The sequence below is a fragment of the Miscanthus floridulus genome, chromosome 2 (assembly GCF_019320115.1).
Source record: "Miscanthus floridulus cultivar M001 chromosome 2, ASM1932011v1, whole genome shotgun sequence".
Lineage (NCBI taxonomy): Eukaryota > Viridiplantae > Streptophyta > Magnoliopsida > Poales > Poaceae > Miscanthus > Miscanthus floridulus.
Window position 1 is genome coordinate 179,143,581 of NC_089581.1, and position 23,381 is coordinate 179,166,961.

General features: G+C 55.9%; 1 protein-coding gene and 1 long non-coding RNA gene across 4 annotated transcripts; both read right to left on the bottom strand.

Annotated features, from left to right (window-relative positions):
- Positions 1-972: 972 nt before the first annotated feature.
- On the bottom strand, positions 973-23,309 carry LOC136535896 (uncharacterized). 3 transcript variants are annotated; one of them, XR_010779057.1, is made up of 7 exons: positions 22,953-23,309; positions 22,073-22,162; positions 21,870-21,959; positions 18,601-18,723; positions 18,388-18,464; positions 1,635-1,744; positions 973-1,505 (listed from the first exon to the last, which is right to left on the bottom strand). It is a non-coding gene; the product is annotated as an uncharacterized lncRNA (long non-coding RNA). The 3 variants fall into 3 exon arrangements; XR_010779058.1 differs by lacking the exon at positions 18,388-18,464 and having other exon boundaries at positions 18,601-18,707; XR_010779056.1 differs by lacking the exon at positions 18,388-18,464.
- LOC136535895 (basal body protein 10-like) lies at positions 12,078-18,366 on the bottom strand. Its single transcript, XM_066528332.1, has 3 exons — positions 13,700-18,366; positions 12,997-13,616; positions 12,078-12,916 (listed from the first exon to the last, which is right to left on the bottom strand). Exons 1-3 carry the CDS (start codon positions 14,615-14,617, stop codon positions 12,115-12,117), a joined length of 2,340 nt encoding a protein of 779 aa, XP_066384429.1. The 5' UTR covers positions 14,618-18,366; the 3' UTR covers positions 12,078-12,114.
- Positions 23,310-23,381: the final 72 nt, after the last annotated feature.

The following is a 23,381-nucleotide window of genomic DNA, read 5'->3' on the forward strand; positions in this document are numbered from 1 at the left end:
AGCTACCAATGTAGCCATGCTCAACACGCCCTCTTCGCTTGGCTTATAAGCCGTACTTTTTCAGCCAACGAACAATATTTTTCTCTTACAACAAATCAGCCAACAGTACTTTTAACCATGGCTTATCAGCCAAACGAACAGGGCATTTGAATTTAATAGCTTAATAGCAACTTCGAATTTCAATCCAATTTCATAGAACGATAAATATCATAATTCATGGAAGGGTATATTTTCCCTATTAATAAAAAACATGCTACAAGACGGTCGTGAAAAATGGGTGGAGTGGCTTTAACTTGAAAGTTTAAACTGTGTTATCACTTTCACCTTAAAACTGAGAATTCAAACATAAGAATTTAAATTAAAGAAAGTCTGGAAAGTAATATTTGGACTTGTGGTTCAAAGATTCAACAACAGAACAACTTTCACCAGACATCCATGTAGTATGAAATGAAAATGTCATCTAAAATCACCCATTGCTAGCTACTGATGAGTAAGGGCATGTTTAGTTTATTTGTTGGTTACTGTATTCATGTATTGCCTTCCCCAACTAAGATTCTAAGCGAGGTCATGTGTTTGGTTTCCTTGCCAAACACTTCGAAGTTCATGCAGTTGATATTTTGCTTGCTCACGGGAGAGCGCCAAAATGGCTCACTTGACGGACGAGTTTCTAGTTGCTCGTACCAGCCAGGTGACTAGTAGAACCTGACCAAATATGTCGTAGTCCTCAACTTTAACTCACGTCTCACGATTCTAGAACACCTTTTGTGCTCTTTTGTTTCACTAGTATATATTATCCGTTCTAACGCTACGGCAACATTTAGGCAACACACATTAAATAGTAATAGTGTTGCACATGAATATAAATAGAAAACTCATTCATAAAGGAGGAATCCCATGCTAACGTTACAGCAGCACCTAGGTAACGCATATTAAATAGTAATAGTGGACATGCACGTGGATATCAATAAAAAACTTCGTAAAGGTAGAATTATCAATTTCATTAAATTCTGTTATTTGTTCACTGTTCCAAAGGAATTACAGTGGGCATTAAAAACAGGAGCAGTAAGCTCGGATCAGATGCATCCTCAATGGCCGCTCTTCCAGGGTAAGAAGTGCTCTAGGGCTGGAGCAGGGAGAGCACCAAAGAACAAAGACCATAGCAAAACCCGTGGCCAGTGACTGCATGCCGACGCTTTGGGCTTAGGCAGCATCAGATCCGGTTGAGCGTAGCGGCAAGAAGACACACCACAGGGCAATGAGCGGTGAAGCCGACCAAGCGGCGTACGTCGTGGCGGTGTTCTGCTTCGACTGCCGCTTCAAGCGGCGTTGCCCGGCGCCGTCATCCGCTCCCTGTTCGTCTCGGGTTGGGACGTCGGCCTCGGGCGGCGGCGCCATGGGAAATGGCGAGCAGTGGCGTGGCGCCTCGCTGCGCCTAACCTCTCCCGCCGGTTTGCCTCTGCCACACACACGTGGGGTGAGGCGCTGGAGGACCCTCTGTTGGTGACCTGAGACGAACACTTGATTGTAATGACATTGCCTTACATGAATAAATGACGAAGGATGAAAGATAAAACAGGAGAAATCCAGATTATAAAAAATAAAAATCGCAACTGAGGTTATTCAAAATGCCATACCTCACTCAAAGGATGCATAATATTTGTGCCACCATCAGCAACAAAGTTTGCATTCATCAAATCAGTTGCACTTGCTGTTGCTTTGTCATTTACTTGCTGACATCCCTGACCTTCAATTGAAATAGATAACATTCCAAGTGCAGGGATATAAATATTCAATCAAGATGATGTTGCAATTAGCAGCAACTAACCTTCCTGTTGCCACTTCCAGGTAGAAGAAAAATACAGAACATGTCTCTATCATCATAGTCATGTAATGTTATGGGTTGCACAAGCACACCACCAGACAAATCGCCCGAGCAAACGTACACATATCAAAAAAAAAAGGCAAAGGACAGAATATTCAGCAAGATTATAAGCTTTTATCTGCTGAATATCATGATGAGCTAGATTCACAAAATAGTTTGTGTCGGATACCGTGAGAAGGGGTACCCTAAGCAAGATCCAAAAAACGACTGCTTAGACTTCGTAAAGATCGAAACCAGCTAAGCGCTGCTGGCCTCGGCCAATTGTCCGACTCGCCCGAGGCCCCATCGCCGCGAGCCTCGGCCGACCCTCCGCTTCGCCCGAGGCCCCTCACCACGGGCCTCGGCCGATTCCCCGTCAAAGGCCTCGGCCGGGCCACCGACCCTCTGTCTCGCGCAAGGCGGACTCGGCAGCACTCCGCCACCTCTTCCTTCTCCCGTCCCTCTGGCAAAACGTCGTGTCACGACAACTCAGCCAACTGCTGCCCCTGACAACAGCCGCACGCCCGGCACAGTACAGCGGAATGGCCGATGGGACAGGAGGCAGGACTGGGCAGGGGTTACCCGCCACTGTACCAACCACCGTGACGCCCATGCCTCACTATGCTGCCAACTCCTGCACCGAGGACAATGCAGCGTGGGGAGCCACATCTGGGCTACTGTAGCCTCGGAATCAGTACCCAAGGCCAATAACTCCCCCCAAGGACCTCGACGGTTTGCTTCACGGGCTCGGCAGCCTGAGGGTCCATGACCACCGAGCCCCCCGCGATGGCTCGGCCTCGGCATAGCCGCTGCCCCCTACGACGTCATTACACGGCAACCCGCACGTCGCCCGCCATGTCCTGCATCAAGCCGTACTGGAGCCCCACGACGCACAAGACCGAGTACGACCAGCATGTCGCTTCCGCACGTCCCATCGAGGCGCTCAACCACTCCGACAAATCACACGACGGCGCAGTGCAGCGACGTGGCAGACCAGACGTCCGTCACGTCAGCACCCTGCCATCCACGACGGGACTGTGCAAGGGTTACCGGCTACTGTGCTGCCTAAACTCCTGCACCAAGGACGGACACGACGTGGGGAGTCAGAACCGGGTTCCTGTGACCTCGGGGCCAGCGAACCGACCGCTCCGCCCCGCTCGAGACCCCCGATGAGCCTCGGATTCCGCCTCGCCCGAGACTCCCGGTAGGGCCTCGGGCGAACTGGCCATGCTCCGCCTCGCCCGAGGCTGGGCTCGTCCCGCAATCTCGTCACCTCCGCCTCGAAAGTCACTCTGGCAGGCTATCGCATCCAATTAATGCACCCAGCTGCCCTCACTACGAAAGCCACGATCGGCAGTATACCACGACATGACAACGGTCAAATCGCCTTTTTACCATCCTTTACTGACAATACAGGGCACCGTATCCTGTAGACGCATGTTCGGCACTGTTCCGCCCAAATCAACTATCGGCGATGGCCGCCCAGACCTCACATTGCCACCCGCTAAAGGCCTCGGCACAGCAGGCCTCAGCACAGTGGGTCTCGGCCTCAGCGCGATAGGTCTCGACACAGCCTACTACAGCAGCCACCAGGCCTCGGCATTTCACCAAGTCAACAAAAGTACAAGAGCGCAGCATGTCGTCAGCCTTGAAGACCATACCGACTAGACATCGACTGGAACTCCCACGACGCCATACTGCTTCAGGGAGCGGAATACGTCAGCAAATAGTAGCCTTCTCATGTACCTCTCGCTTCCTCCTTGTAACTATAAAAGGAGGTAGCCAGGGCCATTTCTGGGGGGCGGAAGGAAAAACACACCGATAGAATCACGCACTTCCACACTGCTTGGGAGCAACGTCCCAAACAGTTCGCACCACCCTCACCGAGACCTGGGGCTAGCTCCCTCTCTCACTCAGCTTGTAACCCCCTACCACGAGCACTCCGGTGCAAGGAATACAAGATCAATCTCTCAGACTGGACGTAGGGCCTCGACTGCCCGAACCAGTATAAACCTTGTGTCTCTTTGCATCACCATCCGGGATTAGGGACACGCAGCACAAATTCACTCGTTGGTTGAGGGACCCCCGGTTCCAAAACACCGACAGTTGGCGCGCCGGGTAGGGGACTCTGCGTGTCAGCTTCGTCATCCTAGCAAGTTCCGGATGGCAGACCACATACGACCATTGCGCCTCGGCACCATAGTTTGGTTCGGGAGCCTAGAGTTCATGTCTCTAGGGCACGAGTACGACATGGTGCTCCTCGCTCCTCGAACCCCACCGTCCGACGACGAAGTCGCGCCCCGGCAGCCCAGGCGTAGGCGGCGTCCGGGCGGCCGCTCTCGCCACGCTCGCCGGGCACGGCGCCAGCAAGGCCACCCCGACGCTACGCGAGCCCGGGGCAGCACGACACTCCCCGCCGATATCCTGCGACCAGCTGTTGGTACGGGGTCCCTGACTGGGGATCTGTCTGACCTGAGCCTGGACAAAGGAAAATCGCCGGGGGCTTACGACGATGCCCAGTCATCTAACCCCGCTCCGCCACTCCCTGAAGAACCGACCCCGGCGGGGCAGAATCTGGAGACGGCCCCGTTCCCATACCCCTTTGGGTTGAGAAATGCCGCCACCTCCTACGCCTACGCTTACGCTGCCGCTCACGAGCACCCCTCGGAACGCCGCCAGCGCTTCGCTCTCGACCTGAGCACCCACTCCGACCCCTCGGACGAGGACGAGGCGTGGCCCGGGGTGGATTTCTCCGAACTCCACAACCCTGGGGCTTTACGCCAATTCTTGGCCGCAAGCGACTACTGCCTCGGCTATTCCGACTCCGACGACGAAGGGACTTACGATCCATCCCGTGAGTGCTTCCACGTCGGGCTCGGGATGCCAACGGTGGGCGAAGAGGAAGAAGGGACAGGCACTCGTTCACCGCCCCGGGCGGGGACGGGTGGTGCCACGCCTCCGCGTCTCGTAGCCCCGGCAGCACGGAACGAGAATCTCGTCCACGGGGGGCATCGTCGCCCAGACCTGGAGCAGCTCCGCGAGCTTCAGGCCAAGGTCGAACAGGACCGACTCCTTCTGCAACAGCTCCGGGACACTCTCGAGCAGGAGCAGCGAGGGCGCGGTGAGGGCGGAGGAGCCCGAGGGCGGGCCCGCGACGTTCATCACCGCATTAACGACAACGAGGGCGGAGAGCCACCCCCAATCTTTAACCGCGCTAGCCAGAATGTCGCAGCTGCTGCGATGCTGATCCGAGCGATGCCCGAGCCCTCCACCACTGAAGGGCGACGGGTCCGCGGAGAGCTCCGCGACCTCCTCGAGACCGCAGCAGTGCAGCAGGCCGAAAGTTCCGCCTCCCGCCGGCGCGGAGGCACTTCGGAGCAACCCACGGCACGACCTCGCCAAGGCCAGGATGCCTCGATCCGTCCCGAGCCCGCTCGCGCGCCGACGGTCAACAGGGCCCCCTCGGTGCGCGACCGACCTGGACACCAACGCGAGGTACAAGGCGACCACGAGGTAGTTGGCAGGCGACGGCGCCACGACGACGGAGCCGCCCGAGGCTACCACCCGCACCGAGGCGGTCGCTACGACAGTGGTGAGGACCGCAGCCCCTCCCCTGAGCCGCCAGGACCTCGGGTCTTCAACAGGGCCATCCGCGTTGCTCATTTCCCCGCCCGGTTCCGACAGCCGGCCAACCTCACCAAGTATAGCGGCGAGACGAACCCTGAGCTATGGCTAGCCGATTATCGCCTGGCTTGTCAGCTGGGTGGCGCGGACGATGATCTGCTCATCATCCGCAATCTCCCTTTACTCTTGACGGACTCGGCGCGAGCCTGGCTTGAGCATCTCCCCCCCTCGCAAATCCACGACTGGCGCGACTTGGTTAGGATCTTCGTCGGGAACTTCCAGGGCACTTACGTGCGCCCTGGGAATTCCTGGGATCTCAAGAACTGCCGCCAGAAGCCGGACGAGTCTCTCCGAGACTTCATCCGGCGCTTCTCCAAACAGTGCACCGAGCTACCCAGCGTCGGTGACTCGGAGATCGTCCAGGCTTTCCTCTCCGGCACCACTTGTCGGGACTTGGTCCGAGAGTTAGGGCGCAACGTCCCGCGCTCTGCCGCCGCGCTCCTCGACATCGCCACCAACTTCGCCTCGGGCGAAGAGGCGGTGGGGGCCATCTTCCCCAACAACGACGCCAAGGGGAAGCAGAAGGACGAGGCCCCCGAGGCCTCGCCCACCCGCGTCCCCAAGAGAAAGAAGAAGGGCCGCCCGGGGAAGCAGGAGGTCCTCGAGGCCGTTCACGTCGCCACAACAGATCGCAGGAATCCCCGAGGCCCCCGCGGCCCCGGGCTATTTGACGACATGCTAAAGAAGCCCTGTCCTTACCATCAAGGCCCGGTGAAGCATGCCCTCGAGGAATGCACCATGCTCCGGCGTTACTACGCCAGGCTCGGGCTCCCCGACGACGATGAGGCCAGGAAAAGGGGCGCCGGCGAAAGGGACGGTGAAAAAGATGATGGGTTTCCCGAGGTACGCAACGCTTTCATGATCTTTGGCGGACCCTCGGCATGCCTCACGGCGCGCCAGCGAAAGAGGGAACGCCGGGAGGTCTTCTCGGTCAGGGTAGCCACCCCCCGGTACCTCGATTGGTCTCGGGAAGCAATCACCTTTGACCGGGATGACCACCCTGATTACGTTCCAAACCCCGGGCAGTACCCGCTGGTCGTCGACCCGATCATCGGCAACACCCGGCTCACCAAAGTACTCATGGACGGAGGCAGCGGCCTCAACATCCTCTACGTCAACACTCTGGAGCTCCTGGAGCTCGACCGATCACGGCTCCGAGGCGGTTCCGCGCCCTTCCACGGCGTCGTGCCAGGAAAGCGCACGCGACCCCTCGGACGCATCGACTTACCCGTCTGTTTCGGCACTCCCTCCAACTACCGCAAGGAGGTCCTCGCCTTCGAGGTGGTGGAATTCAAGGGGGCTTACCACGCCATCCTGGGGCGCCCGTGCTACGCCAAGTTCATGGCGATCCCCAACTACACCTACCTCAAGCTCAAGATGCCAGGCCCCAACGGCGTCATCACCGTCGAGTCCACATACGAGCACGCATACGACTGCGACGTCGAGTGCATCGAGTACGCCGAGGCCATCGTGGAGGCTGAGACCCTCATCGCCGATCTCGTCCAGCTTGGTGGCGAGGTTCCCGACGCCAAGCGGCGCGCCGGGGCCTTCGAGCCCGCGGAGGCTGTCAAGCTCGTCCCCGTCGACCCCGCCGTCCCCGACGGCCGAGGACTGAAGATCAGCGCCACCCTCGACAGCAAATAGGAGGCCGTGCTCGTCGACTTTCTCCGTGCGAACGTCGATATGTTCGCATGGAGTCCCTCGGACATGCCAGGCATACCAAGGGAGGTCGCCGAGCACGCCTTAGATATCCGGCCAGGCTCCAGGCCGGCAAAGCAGCGCCTGCGCCGGTTTGACGAGGAGAAGCGCAGGGCCATCGGCGAAGAAGTACAGAAGCTCGTGGCAGCCGGGTTCATCAAGGAAGTATCCCATCCAGAGTGGTTGGCTAACCCTGTACTAGTCAGGAAGAAAAGTGGCAAGTGGAGGATGTGCGTGGACTACACTGGTCTAAATAAAGCATGCCCGAAAGTCCCATTCCCACTACCACGAATTGACCAAATCGTCGACTCCACTGCAGGATGCGAAACCCTCTCCTTCCTTGATGCGTATTCCGGTTACCACCAAATCAAGATGAAAGAGTCCGACCAGCTCGCGACTTCTTTCATCACTCCATTCGGCATGTACTGCTACGTAACCATGCCGTTTGGCCTCAGAAACGCAGGGGCCACTTACCAACGGTGCATGATCCAAGTCTTTGGCGAACATATCGGACGAACCGTTGAGGCCTATGTGGATGACATCGTAGTCAAGTCCAGGAAGGCCGGCGAGCTCGTCGGCGACCTGGAGGTTGCCTTCACATGTCTCAGAAAGAAGGACATCAAGCTCAACCCCGAGAAGTGTGTCTTCGGGGTCCCCCGAGGCATGCTCTTAGGATTCATAGTCTCGGAACGTGGGATCGAGGCCAACCCGGAGAAGGTCTCGGCCGTGACCAACATGGGCCCGATCCGAGACCTCAAAGGCGTGCAGAGGGTCATGGGATGCCTTGCGGCCCTGAGCCGCTTCATCTCCCGCCTCGGCGAAAAAGGCCTGCCCCTGTACCGCCTTTTGAGAAAGGCCGAGCGCTTTTCTTGGACCGCCGAGGCCGAGGAAGCCCTCGCCAGGCTCAAAGCACTGCTCACCAACCCCCCCGTCCTGGTTCCGCCCACCGAGGGCGAACACCTCTTACTCTACATCGCCGCGACGACCCAAGTGGTCAGCGCGGCCGTAGTCGTCGAGAGGCAGGAGAAGGGACACGCTCTGCCCATCCAGCGACCTGTCTACTTCATCAGCGAAGTGCTCTCCGAGACTAAGACACGTTACCCACACATCCAGAAGTTAGTTTACGCCATAGTCTTGGCTCGACGCAAGCTGCGCCACTACTTCGAGTCCCACCCGGTGACTGTGGTGTCGTCTTTTCCTCTGGGAGAGATAATCCAAAACCGGGAGGCCTCGGGTAGAATAGCCAAATGGGCTGTCGAACTCATGGGGGAGACCTTGTCTTTCGCGCCTCGGAAAGCGATCAAATCACAGGTCCTGGCCGACTTTGTAGCCGAGTGGACCGACACACAGCTGCCACCCGTTCAAATCCAATCAGAATGCTGGACCATGTACTTCGACGGGTCTCTGATGAAGACTGGGGCCGGCGCGGGCCTGCTCCTGGTCTCGCCCCTCGGAATACACATGCGCTACATGATCCGGCTTCACTTCGCCGCCTCCAACAATGTCGCCGAATACGAGGCCCTCGTCAACGGCCTGCAAATCGCCATCGAACTTGGAGTACGACGTCTCGACGTACGGGGTGATTCGCAGCTCGTCGTCGATCAGGTGATGAAAGAGTCAAGCTGCCACGACCCCAAAATGAAGGCGTACTGCGCGATGGTACGTCGTCTGGAGAACAAGTTCGACGGTCTCGAACTCAACCACGTTGCACGAAAGTTCAACGAGGCCGCGGACGAACTGGCAAAGATGGCGTCGGCACGGACCCCGGCCCCTCCGAACGTCTTCGCCAGAGACCTCCACAAGCCGTCCGTCGACTACGCCTCGGCGACGGAAGAGGACCCATCGGCCGAGCCCACCGCAGGGCTCGAGGCCCCCTCTGCCGCCGAGACCCCGCCAGCCGAGCCCGAGGCGATGGCGATTGACGAAGAGCCTCCCAAGATCGACCAAGGAACGGACTGGCGAGTCCCTCTCCTTGATCGCCTCGTCCGAGGAGAGCTTCCTGCTGACAGAACCGAAGCCCGACGGCTTGCGCGACGCGCCAAGACTTACGCCCTCTGCGACGGCGAGTTATATAGGCGCAGCCCATCTGGTATTCTCCAACGATGCATCACCACCGAGGCTGGCCAATCCTTACTTCAGGACTTACACGCGGGAGTCTGCGGGCACCACGCGGCGCCTCGGACGCTCGTAGGTAACGCCTTCCGCCAAGGTTTCTATTGGCCAACAGCGGTGGCCGACGCCACAAAGCTAGTACGCACCTGCGAGGGATGCCAGTACTATGCTCGACAGACGCACCTCCCGGCCCAAGCCCTCCAAACCATCCCCATCACATGGCCATTCGCTGTGTGGGGACTGGACATGGTTGGGCCTCTGCAGAAGGCACCCGGGGGCTATACCCATCTGCTGGTAGCTATCGACAAATTCTCTAAATGGATCGAGGCTCGTCCGATCGCTCAGATCAAATCCGAGCAAGCGGTGCTGTTCTTTACGAATATCATCCACAGGTTCGGGGTTCCTAACACCATCATCACTGACAATGGGACACAATTCACCGGGCGCAAGTTCCTAACGTTTTGCGACGACCACCACATCCGGGTGGCCTGGGCGGCCGTAGGGCACCCAAGGACGAATGGCCAAGTAGAGCGTGCCAACGGCATGATCCTACAAGGCCTTAAGCCAAGAATATTCAACCAGCTGAAGAAGTTTGGCAAGAAATGGCTTGCCGAACTCCCGTCAGTCATCTGGAGCCTAAGAAATACCCCGAGCCGAGCCACGGGATTCACACCGTTCTTCCTGGTCTATGGAGCCGAGGCCATCCTCCCCACTGACTTAGAATACGGCTCCCCGAGGCTACAGGCGTACAACGAGCAAAGCAACCGCACTGCCCGCGAAGACGCCCTCGACCAACTGGAGGAAGCCCGCGACGTCGCGCTACTACACTCAGCCAGGTATCAGCAAGCCCTACGACGCTACCAAGCCCGGCGCGTCCAAAGCCGGGACCTGAAGGTGGGCGACCTAGTGCTGAGACTGAGGCAGAGCAACAAGGGCCGCCACAAGCTGACCCCACCCTGGGAAGGGCCGTATATCGTCGCTCAAGTGCTGAAGCCCGGGACCTACAAGTTAGCTAACGAGAAGGGCGAAATCTTCACCAACGCTTGGAACATAGAACAGCTACGTCGTTTCTACCCTTAAATTTCCAAACGTTGTTTACATTGTTTCTCGAAATAAATAAAGAAGCGTTCTTTAATTGTTATAATCTTTCGAGGAACCCCCTTATAGACAAATCGGCTGTATAGAACCCAAGGACCGAAAGATCGTCTCAAGGGCGAAAAGGCCGGCCGAGTCGTGAGAACGGCCTATGCCTCTGGGCTACGGCAGCTCCCTCACCACCGTTTCGCCCAAAGGACAGCTTAGGTTCCGAGGAAGTTCTTTGCAGAGAGGTTATCTATCGATAGGGGCTCGACGTCACTATAACGCAATAAGGGAGACTCGGCTCTGCCTCTGCAAAGTCGAGCCTCCCTCGGGGGCTAAAAAGGGGGAACCCCCCTAAGTCCCGGACACCATTTCTCAACCGTTTTTCCGAAAATTTCCACGCCAAACTCTCTCGCGCTCCGACGGGACCTTCGCAAGAAACCCAAAGACCAAAAGCCTGTCTGGAGGCCAAAGGGCCGGCCGGGTCGTGAGAACGGCCTACGCCTCTGGGCTACGGCAGCTCCCTTACCGCCCTTCGCCGAAGGACGGCTTAGGTTCCGAGGGATTTCTTCGCGATCGAGACAGAGGGCACGAACTTAGAAATAGAATGGAAAACGGTTAAGAAGCACACATACGCAAATACTTTAAGGGCCTCGACGGCCACAAAAAACGTCACGATTCGGCAACTAACTCGATTCGGTTACATGGCCCCTTTTGGCCCAGGTCAAAGCTCAAGGATCGGCGGCTGGCGCGGGAGGGACCACCTCTTCTTCGAACAGCTTGGCCAACGCGGTGCCAGGTGCCTCGGCCGCCTCCAACAGCCTCACGACCTCTGCATCAGCCTCCTCGTCATCTTCTGGCAACACGTAGCCGTCGCTGACAGCCTCGAGGTTGATGGCGTAGTGCGAGGAGACGACGGCCAGGGCGCGCTTGACACCCGTGTGCAACGCCCCTCGGAGTCTCTCGCGGACGTGGCCGCTCAACGCGATGAGGCGGCTCCCAAGGGAGCTAGCTGATTGGACCTCCTCGACGTCCAGAGCCTCGCAGGCAGACCGGACAGCACTGCGCAGCGCCTCGTGCTCCCGGACCTCGACATCTAGCGCTGCTTGCGCCGCGACGGAGGCCTCAGCCGCCTGGGAGGCCTCTTTCTCCAGATCTACGTCGCAGCAAGGGGTCAGGAGTCAAGCGCGAACCAGGACAAAAAGAGCAAATGGAACGAGGAACACGGTTCAGCGGAACTTACCCTCGGCCTTGCCCTTCCAGGCTGAGACCTCGACCCGAGAGGCCTCGGCCGCCTTGGTAGCCTCTGCCAGGGCGACTTTTGTCGCCTGATGCTCGCTCTGCTCCGCACCCAGCTGCCCGGCTGTAGCCTTCGCAGAGGCCGTCGCTTCTTGGGCCCGAAGCCTGAAGGAGTCTCGCTCCTCCTCCAGTTCCTTGATCTTGGCCACCAGAGGGGCGGACTGCTCCTTAGTCATGGCCAACTCCGCCTGAATGTCAGCACAACGAAGGCGGAGGTCCTCCACTTCCGCACTCCGCGCCGACAATAGTCCCTGGGCATCGGCAAGCAAGCCCTTCTGGCGCCGGAGCTGGTCCCAGATATCCCTCTCATTTCGCAGGAACACCGATTTCCCAAGGGATCGGGTCTCGAGCTCCTAAGGAGGCAAAACAAAAAACACACGTCAAAACACTGCGAGCGGGCTCGGAGAGAAAAACAACGCGGCACGAGAGGGGAAAGTACTTACCCGCGTGACACCAGGCAAGTCCCTTTCCATGACAGTCATCGCTGTCTGCAACGACCGCACGGCCAATCGGCGATACTCCTCGAGGGTATCCCAACGCCCCCCCTCGGCGACGTCCTCAAGGGCGAACACAGGCTCCCCTTCGGGATCAGCCTGGTCCCGCCAGAAAACACGCGGGAAGTTCCACCCACGGGGCTCGGGCCGTAGCGGGACAAGGGCCGAACTCCCCTCGGCGAGATCTGGGACTGGTTGCTCCGCGGTACTGGCCGCCTCGACGTCCGCCGCCTCCTTCCCTCGGGAGGAATCATCAGACGAGATTGTCTGAACCAGGGGCGGCGCCAAAATTTGCCCCGTTTCCACCTCCATCGCCTCGGTCTCGACGGACCCGAGGGCTCTGGCCTCCGCCATCTCTACCTTAATGGCCTCGGCGTCCACCGCCCTGACGTCGGAGGTCTTGGGGGCTCCGGCCTCGCCCTCAGTGGCCTCGGCAATAGCAGACGCCCCAGCCTCCTTCGCGGCCGCCTCGGCCCCCTGTTCCTGGGCAGCCTCCTCCTCCACTCGCCCCGCGGCCGCCTCGGCACCCTTTTCCTGGGCGGCCACCTCCTCCGAAACGGCCTCGCCCGACTCCGCGCCACGCTGCGCGTCAGCCTGCGCCTCCGCTGCCTGATGGGCGGAGGAGCTAACGTTCACCCTGAGCGCCTTACGGGGCGCCAAGGGAGGGTCTCCCACCAGAAGCGTCTGGCTGCAAGAAAAGACACTCCCAAGGTCAGCATGCAACCAAGGGGCAAACAAGAAGCGGACTCCGCCAGGAAAGACGCTTACCGCGAACGGGGATGCAACCGCTTCGACACCGTCCGCCTCCTCTGCAACGGCGGCGGTGGTGGCAGCAGCGCGGCCTCGGTGTCTACCAGCGCCAGCTGGTCCCCGTCGGGCCCCGGCACCTCCTCGACCCTTCGCGGAGATAATGGGGTCGCCCCCACCGTCACCCGCTCAACCTCCACCGTCGAACCCATCGGGCCGACGGCACGCTCCTCCGACACCCGCGCCTCGGGTGTGCCGGCCTCGGCGCCGGGACGGGCCACAACTGGCCCCGGGACACCTCCTCCTCCTCCTAGGGGCGTCAGGCTCCTTGCCGGCGCCCCGGGAACCATCTCCCTGATGTCGGGGAGGTGTTCCAGGCAGGCCGTCCCCACCTCGCGCCCACCGCCGTCGCTCGAAGAATCCGACACCGACGACGAGGGAGACGACTCCAAAGGGAGACCGTCGAGCCTCTGGCGCCGGCGACGGGCGTCCAGCTTTTCGCGCGCGAGGATCTCCTTCGTGCGCTTCGCCTCCTGGGCATCTTTCTTCTTCTTCTCCTCCTCGGCACGCGCCCTGTTCACGGATCGCCGCCGGGCGTCCTCAGGAACGGGCGGCGGGGAGCCTCGCACGTCTCTTATCCCCTGTGAGAACGACAAAGTAAGACAACAGACCAAAAAGGCGAAAAACAAGAAGGACGCGAAAGCCTCGACAACATCCAACTTACCAGCGAGACATACCCCCGCGACGGGCGCATCGGGAACGGCATCAAGTCATCGAGCCTCGGCTTCCCGTCTACCGCCTCCCTCACCCGACGCAGGGTCTCGTCATCGGTAAGGGCGAAGGCGGACATCTTGATACCGGCGACCGGGTCGCTCGGCGTCATCTCGAACAGCCGCCGCCGCCGGGCCATTAGCGGCAACACCCTCCGGCGGTGAAAGGCCGCCACGACCACGGCCGCCGAAAGGCCGCAGTCACGCAGCTTCCCCAAGGCCCTCAAGAGCGGTTCCAGCCTAGGCTGGTCGACCTTGATGACGCCGTACCCCCATTTCTCCGGTTGACTCTCTACAACCCGCCCGGTATAAGGGGGAAGTCCTCCGCCGTCGTTGCGGAGGTAGAACCAGCCGTCATACCAACGACGGTTGGACGTTGACAGCTGGGCCGGGATGTAGAGGGACTGCCGGTCTTGGCGCACGTGGAGGGTGCAGCCGCCGGCCCTCTGCGCCTTCCGAGCCCCCCTCGTTCCCCCCGGCTTGGAGGTGAACGTCGCTCGGAACAAATGGAGCCACAACTCCCAGTGGGGAGCGATCCCCAGATACCCCTCGCAGACGGCGACGAAGATGGCCGCCTGCGCGATGGAGTTGGGGCTGAAATTGTGCAGCTCCACGCCATAGTAGTGCGGGAGTGCCCGCATGAAGCTATCCGCCGGCGACCCGAAGCCTCGCTCGTGGAAGACGACGAAGCTCACCACGTAACCGTCGCGCGGCCTCGGCTCCGACTCGTCCCCCGGAGCAATCCACTCCGGCTCGTCGGGGTCGGTGATCGGGCGAAGAAGACCGGCCTCCACGAGCGACTGCAGCTTCTCCTCGGTGACGTCGGACCGCTCCCAGGGATCCGCCGGGAGGATGACGGGACCACCAGCCATTGCGCGGCGGAGGACGCTGCTACGGCGGTAATCTCTCTCCCTCTCTCTTTCGATCTCTCGCCCTCGCACTTCTCTTCCCCGGCGCTCTATGCTCTCAGCGACGGCACGGAGGCAGCAAAGGCGAACGCGGAAAAGGTAAGGAGGGAGAGGGCAAGGCTGTTTACGTATTTATGCAGGGACGAATCGAAACCACCGGGCGACGAAATCGGGGAAGTTTCCCCCAGGAAATCCGGCGCGGTTATCCAGATCCGGTCTTACCGCCCACTCCCTCCTCATTAATTGCGCGTGCAGTTACGTCCCGTCGACTGACGCCACGTCACGCCCAACCGCAGCAGCAGCAGGCGCCGTTCCACCCCCCCGAAAAAGCTGCCTCAAAAGGCGCGCCTGCCGTTGCTAACCGCAGGGAGAGAGGTAACCCCCACCCGATTCCTTTCAGGCAAAGGAACCAGGCACCGAGCCCGTTACGGTCCAGGGGTTCGAAGGCTGGGCCCTCAGGGGTTTCGACAGCCGCCCCAGGACAACAGAGTCAGGGGCGACTACGGGCGAGCCTATGCGAGGCCGAGGCCCAAGCAAGCGAGACGCTTGGGATGCCCTGTGTCGTGTCCGAGACCGGCAGGGAAGTCTCCGAATGGGATCCCACCGTAGGGAGGCACCGAGCCACCGAGGCCCAGCGAACGGCCTCGGCACCCACTAGAGAAACCCTCCGGTACTCTTGGAGCGCGTCTCCGGACCGCTAGCCGACCCCCAGCGAACGGGGTACGGGCCTCCACTCGGACTTACCCGATAACAGCTCACCGGAAATGCCGTCGCTCGCGCCCAGCGAGGGTAGCGTGGCATCTTCCACCCCTCCTTCCGAGCGAAAAGGAAGCGCGAGGGTCGAACAAAAAGTCAGGAGAATCCCTGACGGCCCTCTTGCTCCGTGCAGAGGCTAAGGGACTCTTCCTGCGACACATTGCCGAATCCCAGCGACTTGGGCTCGCACACGAGGGGGCTCGGCAATACAAACCCTCCTTCCGAGCGAAAAGGAAGCGCGAGGGTCGAACAAAAAGTCAGGAGAATCCCTGACGGCCCTCTTGCTCCGTGCAGAGGCTAAGGGACTCTTCCTGCGACACATTGCCGAATCCCAGCGACTTGGGCTCGCGCACGAGGGGGCTCGGCAATACAAACCCTCCTTCCAAGCGAAAAGGAAGCGCGAGGGTCGTTCAAAAAGCCGGAAGAACTCCTGACGGCCCTCTTGCTCCGTGCAGAGGCTAGGGAGCTCCTTCTGCAAAAAGACGCCGAGACCCCGCGACCTAGGCTCGCACCCGAGGGGGGCTCGGCAGTCAGACCCTCACACGCGAGGGGCGAACCAAAAGCCAGGGGACCTCTGACCGCTCTCTCGCTCCACGCGAGAGACTCGGGGGCCCTCCTGCAACTTTGCCGAGACCCAGCAGCTCAGGCTCGCACACGAGTGGGCTCGGCAAACAGCCCCCCCCGTCCGAGCGAAAAGGACGGGCGGGGGACGGGCAAAAAAGACGGGAGGACCCCTGACCACCCTCTCGCTCCGTGCGGAGGCTCGGGGGCTCCTCCTGCACCCGAGATAAAGACAAGCGACCCAAGCCCGTTACGGTCCAGGGGTTCGAAGGCTGGGCCCTCAGGGGTTTCGACAGCCGCCCCAGGACAACAGAGTCAGGGGCGACTACGGGCGAGCCTATGCGAGGCCGAGGCCCAAGCAAGCGAGACGCTTGGGATGCCCTGTGTCGTGTCCGAGACCGGCAGGGAAGTCTCCGAATGGGATCCCACCGTAGGGAGGCACCGAGCCACCGAGGCCCAGCGAACGGCCTCGGCACCCACTAGAGAAACCCTCCGGTACTCTTGGAGCGCGTCTCCGGACCGCTAGCCGACCCCCAGCGAACGGGGTACGGGCCTCCACTCGGACTTACCCGATAACAGCTCACCGGAAATGCCGTCGCTCGCGCCCACCGAGGGTAGCGTGGCATCTTCCACCCCTCCTTCCGAGCGAAAAGGAAGCACGAGGGTCGAACAAAAAGTCAGGAGAATCCCTGACGGCCCTCTTGCTCCGCACAGAGGCTAAGGGACTCTTCCTGCGACACTTTGCCGAGACCCAGCGACTTGGGCTCGCACACGAGGGGGCTCGGCAATACAAACCCTCCTTCCGAGCGAAAAGGAAGCGCGAGGGTCGTACAAAAAGCCGGGTGAACCCCTGACGGCCCTCTCGCTCCAGGCGGAGGCTAAGGGGCTCTTCCCGCAGCATCGTCAAGGCCCTGCGATCCGAACTCGCACCCACGGGCCCGGCAAACACAATGTAACCCCCCACTCGAAAGAGAAAAAAGCCCCTGGAGAAGTGAAATCACTCCTCCAGGGCCTCGGGGGCTACACCCGGCGGGTGCGCTCGCGCGCACCCACCGAAACCTCGAAGACAAAACACCATCCCGACAGGAACTATCAAGAGCCAATTCTCGTCAGAACCTCAGGGGGAGTGCCTCCACTCCCCCCAAGGCTCGGGGGCTACTGTCGGATACCGTGAGAAGGGGTACCCTAAGCAAGATCCAAAAAACGACTGCTTAGACTTCGTAAAGATCGAAACCAGCTAAGCGCTGCTGGCCTCGGCCAATTGTCCGACTCGCCCGAGGCCCCATCGCCGCGAGCCTCGGCCGACCCTCCGCTTCGCCCGAGGCCCCTCACCACGGGCCTCGGCCGATTCCCCGTCAAAGGCCTCGGCCGGGCCACCGACCCTCTGTCTCGCGCAAGGCGGACTCGGCAGCACTCCGCCACCTCTTCCTTCTCCCGTCCCTCTGGCAAAACGTCGTGTCACGACAACTCAGCCAACTGCTGCCCCTGACAACAGCCGCACGCCCGGCACAGTAACTATAAAAGGAGGTAGCCAGGGCCATTTCTGGGGGGCGGAAGGAAAAACACACCGATAGAATCACGCACTTCCACACTGCTTGGGAGCAACGTCCCAAACAGTTCGCACCACCCTCGCCGAGACCTGGGGCTAGCTCCCTCTCTCACTCAGCTTGTAACCCCCTACCACGAGCACTCCGGTGCAAGGAATACAAGATCAATCTCTCAGACTGGACGTAGGGCCTCGACTGCCCGAACCAGTATAAACCTTGTGTCTCTTTGCATCACCATCCGGGATTAGGGACACGCAGCACAAATTCACTCGTTGGTTGAGGGACCCCCGGTTCCAAAACACCGACAGTTTGGCATCAGCATGTAGGGAAAAATATCTCTAACAGCTAAAGTTACTAAATCATCCACCATACTCGTCTTCCAGGATCTGAGGGAGATCCAGCTGGTAAATCATAACATGGACTTGACACCTAAAGAACCCAATAGTTATTGATATTGCTTATGTTCATACAATTACCAGATATAAGTACCATTCAAAATTTATTTGCAACAGGCATACCGTGTCTAGCTATCTCGTCTATGAGATTGTTACAGTACTCTAACCCTTTTGGATTAATAGCACTTATTTAATTTAAGAAAGTTCAATCCAAGATCTTTAAAATTTGTTGCTTCATACACGATGAAGTTTTTGCACAAAAAATGGTTATACTTGGTATAAGCCTGGACCAGGAGACAGAGAATCTATATGCCTCCAGGTTATTGTCAGTTATAGTATATTGCTCGTGCTAACGCTACGGCGACATAAAAAAAGAACATAAATCAACCAAAGTATGATATATGTTTGGGTAATCAAGAAACCAACCCATGCTAACGGTACACAACAACATTTATCCACACACACATATTTATACCTGCCATTATACATTTATCCACACACATATTTAACCACACACTGATTTTCTTCCTCAAATTTCTTGCTACAAGCAGTCTGCGAGTTTGCAAAAAAATCAGTATAAGTACTGCCAAGAAAGAAGAAAAAAATAGATAATTCACAGCACTCAAAAAATAGTTTACACATAGTTACTGCATCCTGCACGGAAAGGAAGGTTAGAATGCAAAATCACCTGAAATGGAGAATCGATGGCTTCACTGATCTGGTGTTGTGCTGAAACTCGTAATACTTGTGATGGATTCCGTTATGCTGGCTGGCTCTGCAAGACCACGCCCGGTGCTGCAACCACATACAACTTTTGACAATGCAAAGTCACCCATCCAATTCACAAAGATAATCTCGCTGTCGCTGTGATAAACCTTTTATATATTTTTTTTTGCTTCTGTGTATTAGATTAGAGGGGGAGGAAGCTCTAGACTTCGCGGTAGCTTTTGACCTAATGATAGCCAACACTTTCTTTAGAAAGAGAGAATCTCATCTAGTGACCTTCAGTAGCGGACAACACTGTAGTCAGATTGACTTTGTCCTCGCAAGAAGAAAGGACAAACGAGCATGCTTGGATTGCAAGGTGATACCAGGGGAGTGTGTTGTTTCTCAACATAAGCTTTTGGTGGCAGATTTTCGTTTTCAGATGCGTGCCCGTAGGGATAAACAAGCTAAGATTGAAAGAACAAAGTGGTGAAAACTGAAAGGGGAGACGTCAGAGGTATTTAGGGAAAGGGTTATCAAAGGGGGCTCTTGGAAGGAAGAAGACGACATAAACAATATGTGGGACAAGATGGCAACCAACATTCGGAAGGTAGCCTCAGAGGTGTGTGGAGTAACCAAAGGAAGGGGACGTGAGGCTAAAGATACTTGGTGGTGGAACGAGGAAGTCCAAAGGGCTATTAAGGAGAAGAAAGAATGCTATAGACGCTTGTACCATGACAGGAGTGTGGACAACATAGAGAAGTATAAGGTGGCAAAGAAGACTGCAAAGCGAGCTGTAAGTGTGGCAAAGGGTAGAGCGTACGAGGATCTTTACCAACATTTGAGTACGAAGGAAGGAGAGAAGGACATTTATAGGATGGCTAGGGTTTGTGAGAGAAAGACACGGGACTTCAACCAAGTTAAGTGCATTAAGGATGAAAGGGAGCATCTCTTGGTAAAGGAGGATGAGATCCGACATCGATGGCAAGAGTATTTTGACAAATTGTTCAATGGTGAGAATATGGACACAACCTTTCAGTTGGATGACTCTTTTGATGACACCAATAGGCGCTTTGTGCGGAGAATCCAAGAATCTGAGGTCAGAGAGGCGTTGAAAAGGATGAAAGGAGGTAAGGCGATGGGACCGGATGGTATCCCAATCGAGGTGTGGAGATGCCTCGGGGACATAGCTGTAGTATGGTTAACCAAGCTGTTCAACCATATTTTTCGATCGAACAAGATGCCTGATGAGTGGAGGAGAAGTATATTGGTACCGATCTACAAGAATAAAGGGGATATTCAAAGTTGTACAAATTACCGAGGAATTAATTTGATGAGCCATACTATGAAGCTATGGGAGAAAGTTATCGAGCATCGCTTGAGAGCAATAACGCGGGTCTCTATGAACCAATTTGGTTTCATGCCCGGAAGGTCAACCATGGAAGCCATTTTCTTAATAAGACAAGTTATGGAGCGGTATAGAGAGAAGAAGAAGGACCTACACATGGTTTTTATTGACTTGGAGAAGGCTTATGATAAAATACCAAGGAATGTTATGTGGTGGGCGTTGGACAAACATAAAGTCCCAACGAAGTACGTCGGGCTCATTAAGGACATGTACAGCAATGTTGTGACTAGAGTTCGAACAAGTGATGGAGACACGGATGACTTCCCGATTAGGATAGGACTACATCAAGGGTCAGCTTTGAGCCCTTACTTGTTTGCTTTAGTGATGGATGAGGTCACAAGGGACATACAAGGGGACATCCTTTGGTGTATGCTTTTCGCGGACGATGTAGTGCTAGTTGATGAAAGCCGGACAGGAGTGAATCAGAAACTGGAGTTATGGCGGGAGACTTTGGAGTCCAAAGGTTTTAGACTTAGTAGAACTAAAACTGAGTATATGAGATGTGACTTCGGCACTACTACTCGGGAGGAGGAAGATGTTAGTTTGGAAGGTCAAGTAGTGCCTAGGAAGGATACCTTTCGATATTTAGGATCAATGCTACAGAGGGACGGGGATATTGATGAAGATGTTAGCCATAGAATCAAAGCAGGGTGGATAAAGTGACGGCAAGCGTCTGGTGTCCTATGTGACAAAAGGGTATCACAGAAACTAAAAGGCAAGTTTTATAGGACGACGATTAGACCTGCTATGTTGTATGGTGCAGAATGTTGGCCTACGAAAAGACGACATATTCAACAGCTAAGTGTCGCGGAAATGCGTATGTTGCGTTGGATTTGCGGTCATACAAGAAGGGATCGAGTTCGGAACGATGATATACGTGAGAGATTAGGGGTAGCGCCAATTGAAGAAAAGCTTGTCCAACACCGGTTGAGATGGTTTGGACATGTGCAACGGAGACCTCCAGATGCACCGGTGCGTAGTGGAATCCTAAGTCAGGATAGTAACGTGAAGAGAGGCAGAGGAAGACCGAAGTTGACTTGGGTAGAGGCAATAAAAGGAGACTTGAAAGGATGGAATATACCCAAAGACTTAGCCTTAGATAGGAGTGCTTAGAAGACAGCTATTCACGTGCCTGAACCTTGATTGCTTCTGTTGGGTTTCAACTCTAGCCTACCCCAACTTGTTTGGGACTTAAAGGCTTTGTTGTTGTTGTTGTTGTTGTGGTGTATTAGATTAGAGGAAGATTACTATTACAACAACTTATGACAGGGCTTGCATGGTAGGAGCATTGCTGTTGTTTTTGTTGATGCAAACACTGTAAAAGGCACCGAACGTTCCAATTCAGCACACTTACAGACTTACAGGTTTCAGAAATATTTTCTTAAAAAAGGCGAGGGATTTACATTGCTACTTATTGCGCCATCTTTCTACAAACAAGGTTTATATTCACTATGTATCTGCAGCCAGTTGTCCGAGATTACAACCGTGGATACCATCCTATCTTCTGATAATGCATAGTCTCAGACTCTCAGTGCAAGCTATTCCATATTAGCAATCTGATTTTGCCTATCCTTCATGTGAAGAAGCTTCCCTTTATATACTTCATCTCACCACTACATGTGATTCGTATTCGACGCGCATTTGACTTTTAGTTGTACACTTGTACTCATTGACTGGGCAACATGTTCTAGATGAAACTGCAATCGTTCGGTCAAAGCTTGCTGGTGTGTTGATTGGTGAGGTTCAGTTCCTGACTAACAAAAACTGAAGAACAGTGTAGCTAGGTTCTACTAATGTCCAGTCCAGTAGATTACGACATTCAAAAATGGAACATTATTACCTACCTTTACTGCTCTGTTTTTTGAGGACTAAAAAGGATCCAAGTTGTGCTTTGTCATCAGGTCATAGTTCATCGATGCTAGCTGAGAGATGTTCTGCACATCACAGAAAAAAAAGAAGGAAATGACAGTTAAGTCATCAAAGACAAGATTCAAAAAAAGAAAACTCGTATGCAATGGAACACAGAATTTTTCAGATAATAGTTTACCTTAAATGAGAAGTTGTTGAAAGAATATTTCACCCGCTCCGGCGTTCTTGCTCATCTTGTTCTTCTCGGTGGGGGAAGGGAGCAACAAGTCTGTGATAACAACGGATAATAGAAGTCATTCAAAAAATGTCCTATTTATTGTTTCGGCTATTCATAACAATGTCTGCTATTTCTTTATGATATTGATATCCACTATCATGATCTAGGCTAGGAGCTGTGCTGTTCCATCAAAAGAATAGTAGTAATTTGTGTGGAGGAAAACTGTGAAAAATTAACATGCTAATTATGTGCCCACCAATGTATGGTCAGAGCTTGACAATGTCAGTCATAGAGATACAGTCTAAGAGGTCTGGTCCACAACATCATACTTAGGTAGAAAACAGCAGAAACAGCAAAACGCCAAGCATGAGTAAAGCAGTAAGTGAAAGTGGATCAAGATTGAGACTTCTTTTCAAGGACACCACCGGTTGATAAAAATATAGATTTGCCCCAAATTATTCATGGACACCACGCAATACGGAAGAATTACGCAATTTATATAGTAGATAGCTACATTATCAAATTATCTAAAAAGGTATTATATTCTGTGGTCAGGCAAGCCCATCTAATAGAATAAACAATAATACAAGATGACTATCTACTGCAGGAACAAATATATTATTTGTGCAGCTAAACCAAAATCGGTATCATAAAAACAAATGACTATCAAAGTATCAACTGCAATTCAATAGCCGGCATGGACTGATGCCATTCAAAGTTCAGGATTTCCAAGTCAACGTTACCATAGATTGGAGAAAAGGTATTTTTTATCATTAACCAATGGCATATCACACGAATAAATACAGGGCTACATGAAATGCAGGTGGTCGGTGCGTAGTACTCGACAATGGCGACAGGACATCCATCTTGGCTTGTGGTTGGCATCGCGGTATGTGGACAGGGTTAGGCGTGCGTGCACTCCCCTGAGGGGCACGAGGAAGACGCGGTCATCGTCCTCCTCACCGGCCGCGGCGGGATCCGACGGGTCCGGCTCTAGCGTGGGGAGGCGGGGTGCGGACGAAGGTCGAGGAGGAGGACCGATGCTTGCGCGGGGCGGGGGCGGCGGCGGCGGCGGCTCTAGCCTGGTATGGTGGCGAGGGGGATGGGGTCTAGGGTTAGTGGGGAAGAGGCCGGGCTGGTGGCCGCGGCGGCTTTTGTTTTTTCGGAAAACAAGGGAAAAACAAATGAGCGAGGTGGGAATCGAACCGGAGTGGACGTGCAGGCCTGCAGGGACATAGTCGCGGCGGGGTGCGGCGTTTGAAGCCTAGTA

Coding starts and splice junctions, on each gene's coding strand:
- LOC136535895 (XM_066528332.1), bottom strand. CDS start 14,617: ATGGCTGGTGGTCCCGTCATCCTCCCGGCGGATCCCTGGGAGCGGTCC. Junction 13,617..13,699: donor CGCGGGGGTATGTCTCGCTG/GTAAGTTGGATG, acceptor TCGTTCTCACAG/GGGATAAGAGACGTGCGAGG. Junction 12,917..12,996: donor CGGTTGCATCCCCGTTCGCG/GTAAGCGTCTTT, acceptor CTTTTCTTGCAG/CCAGACGCTTCTGGTGGGAG.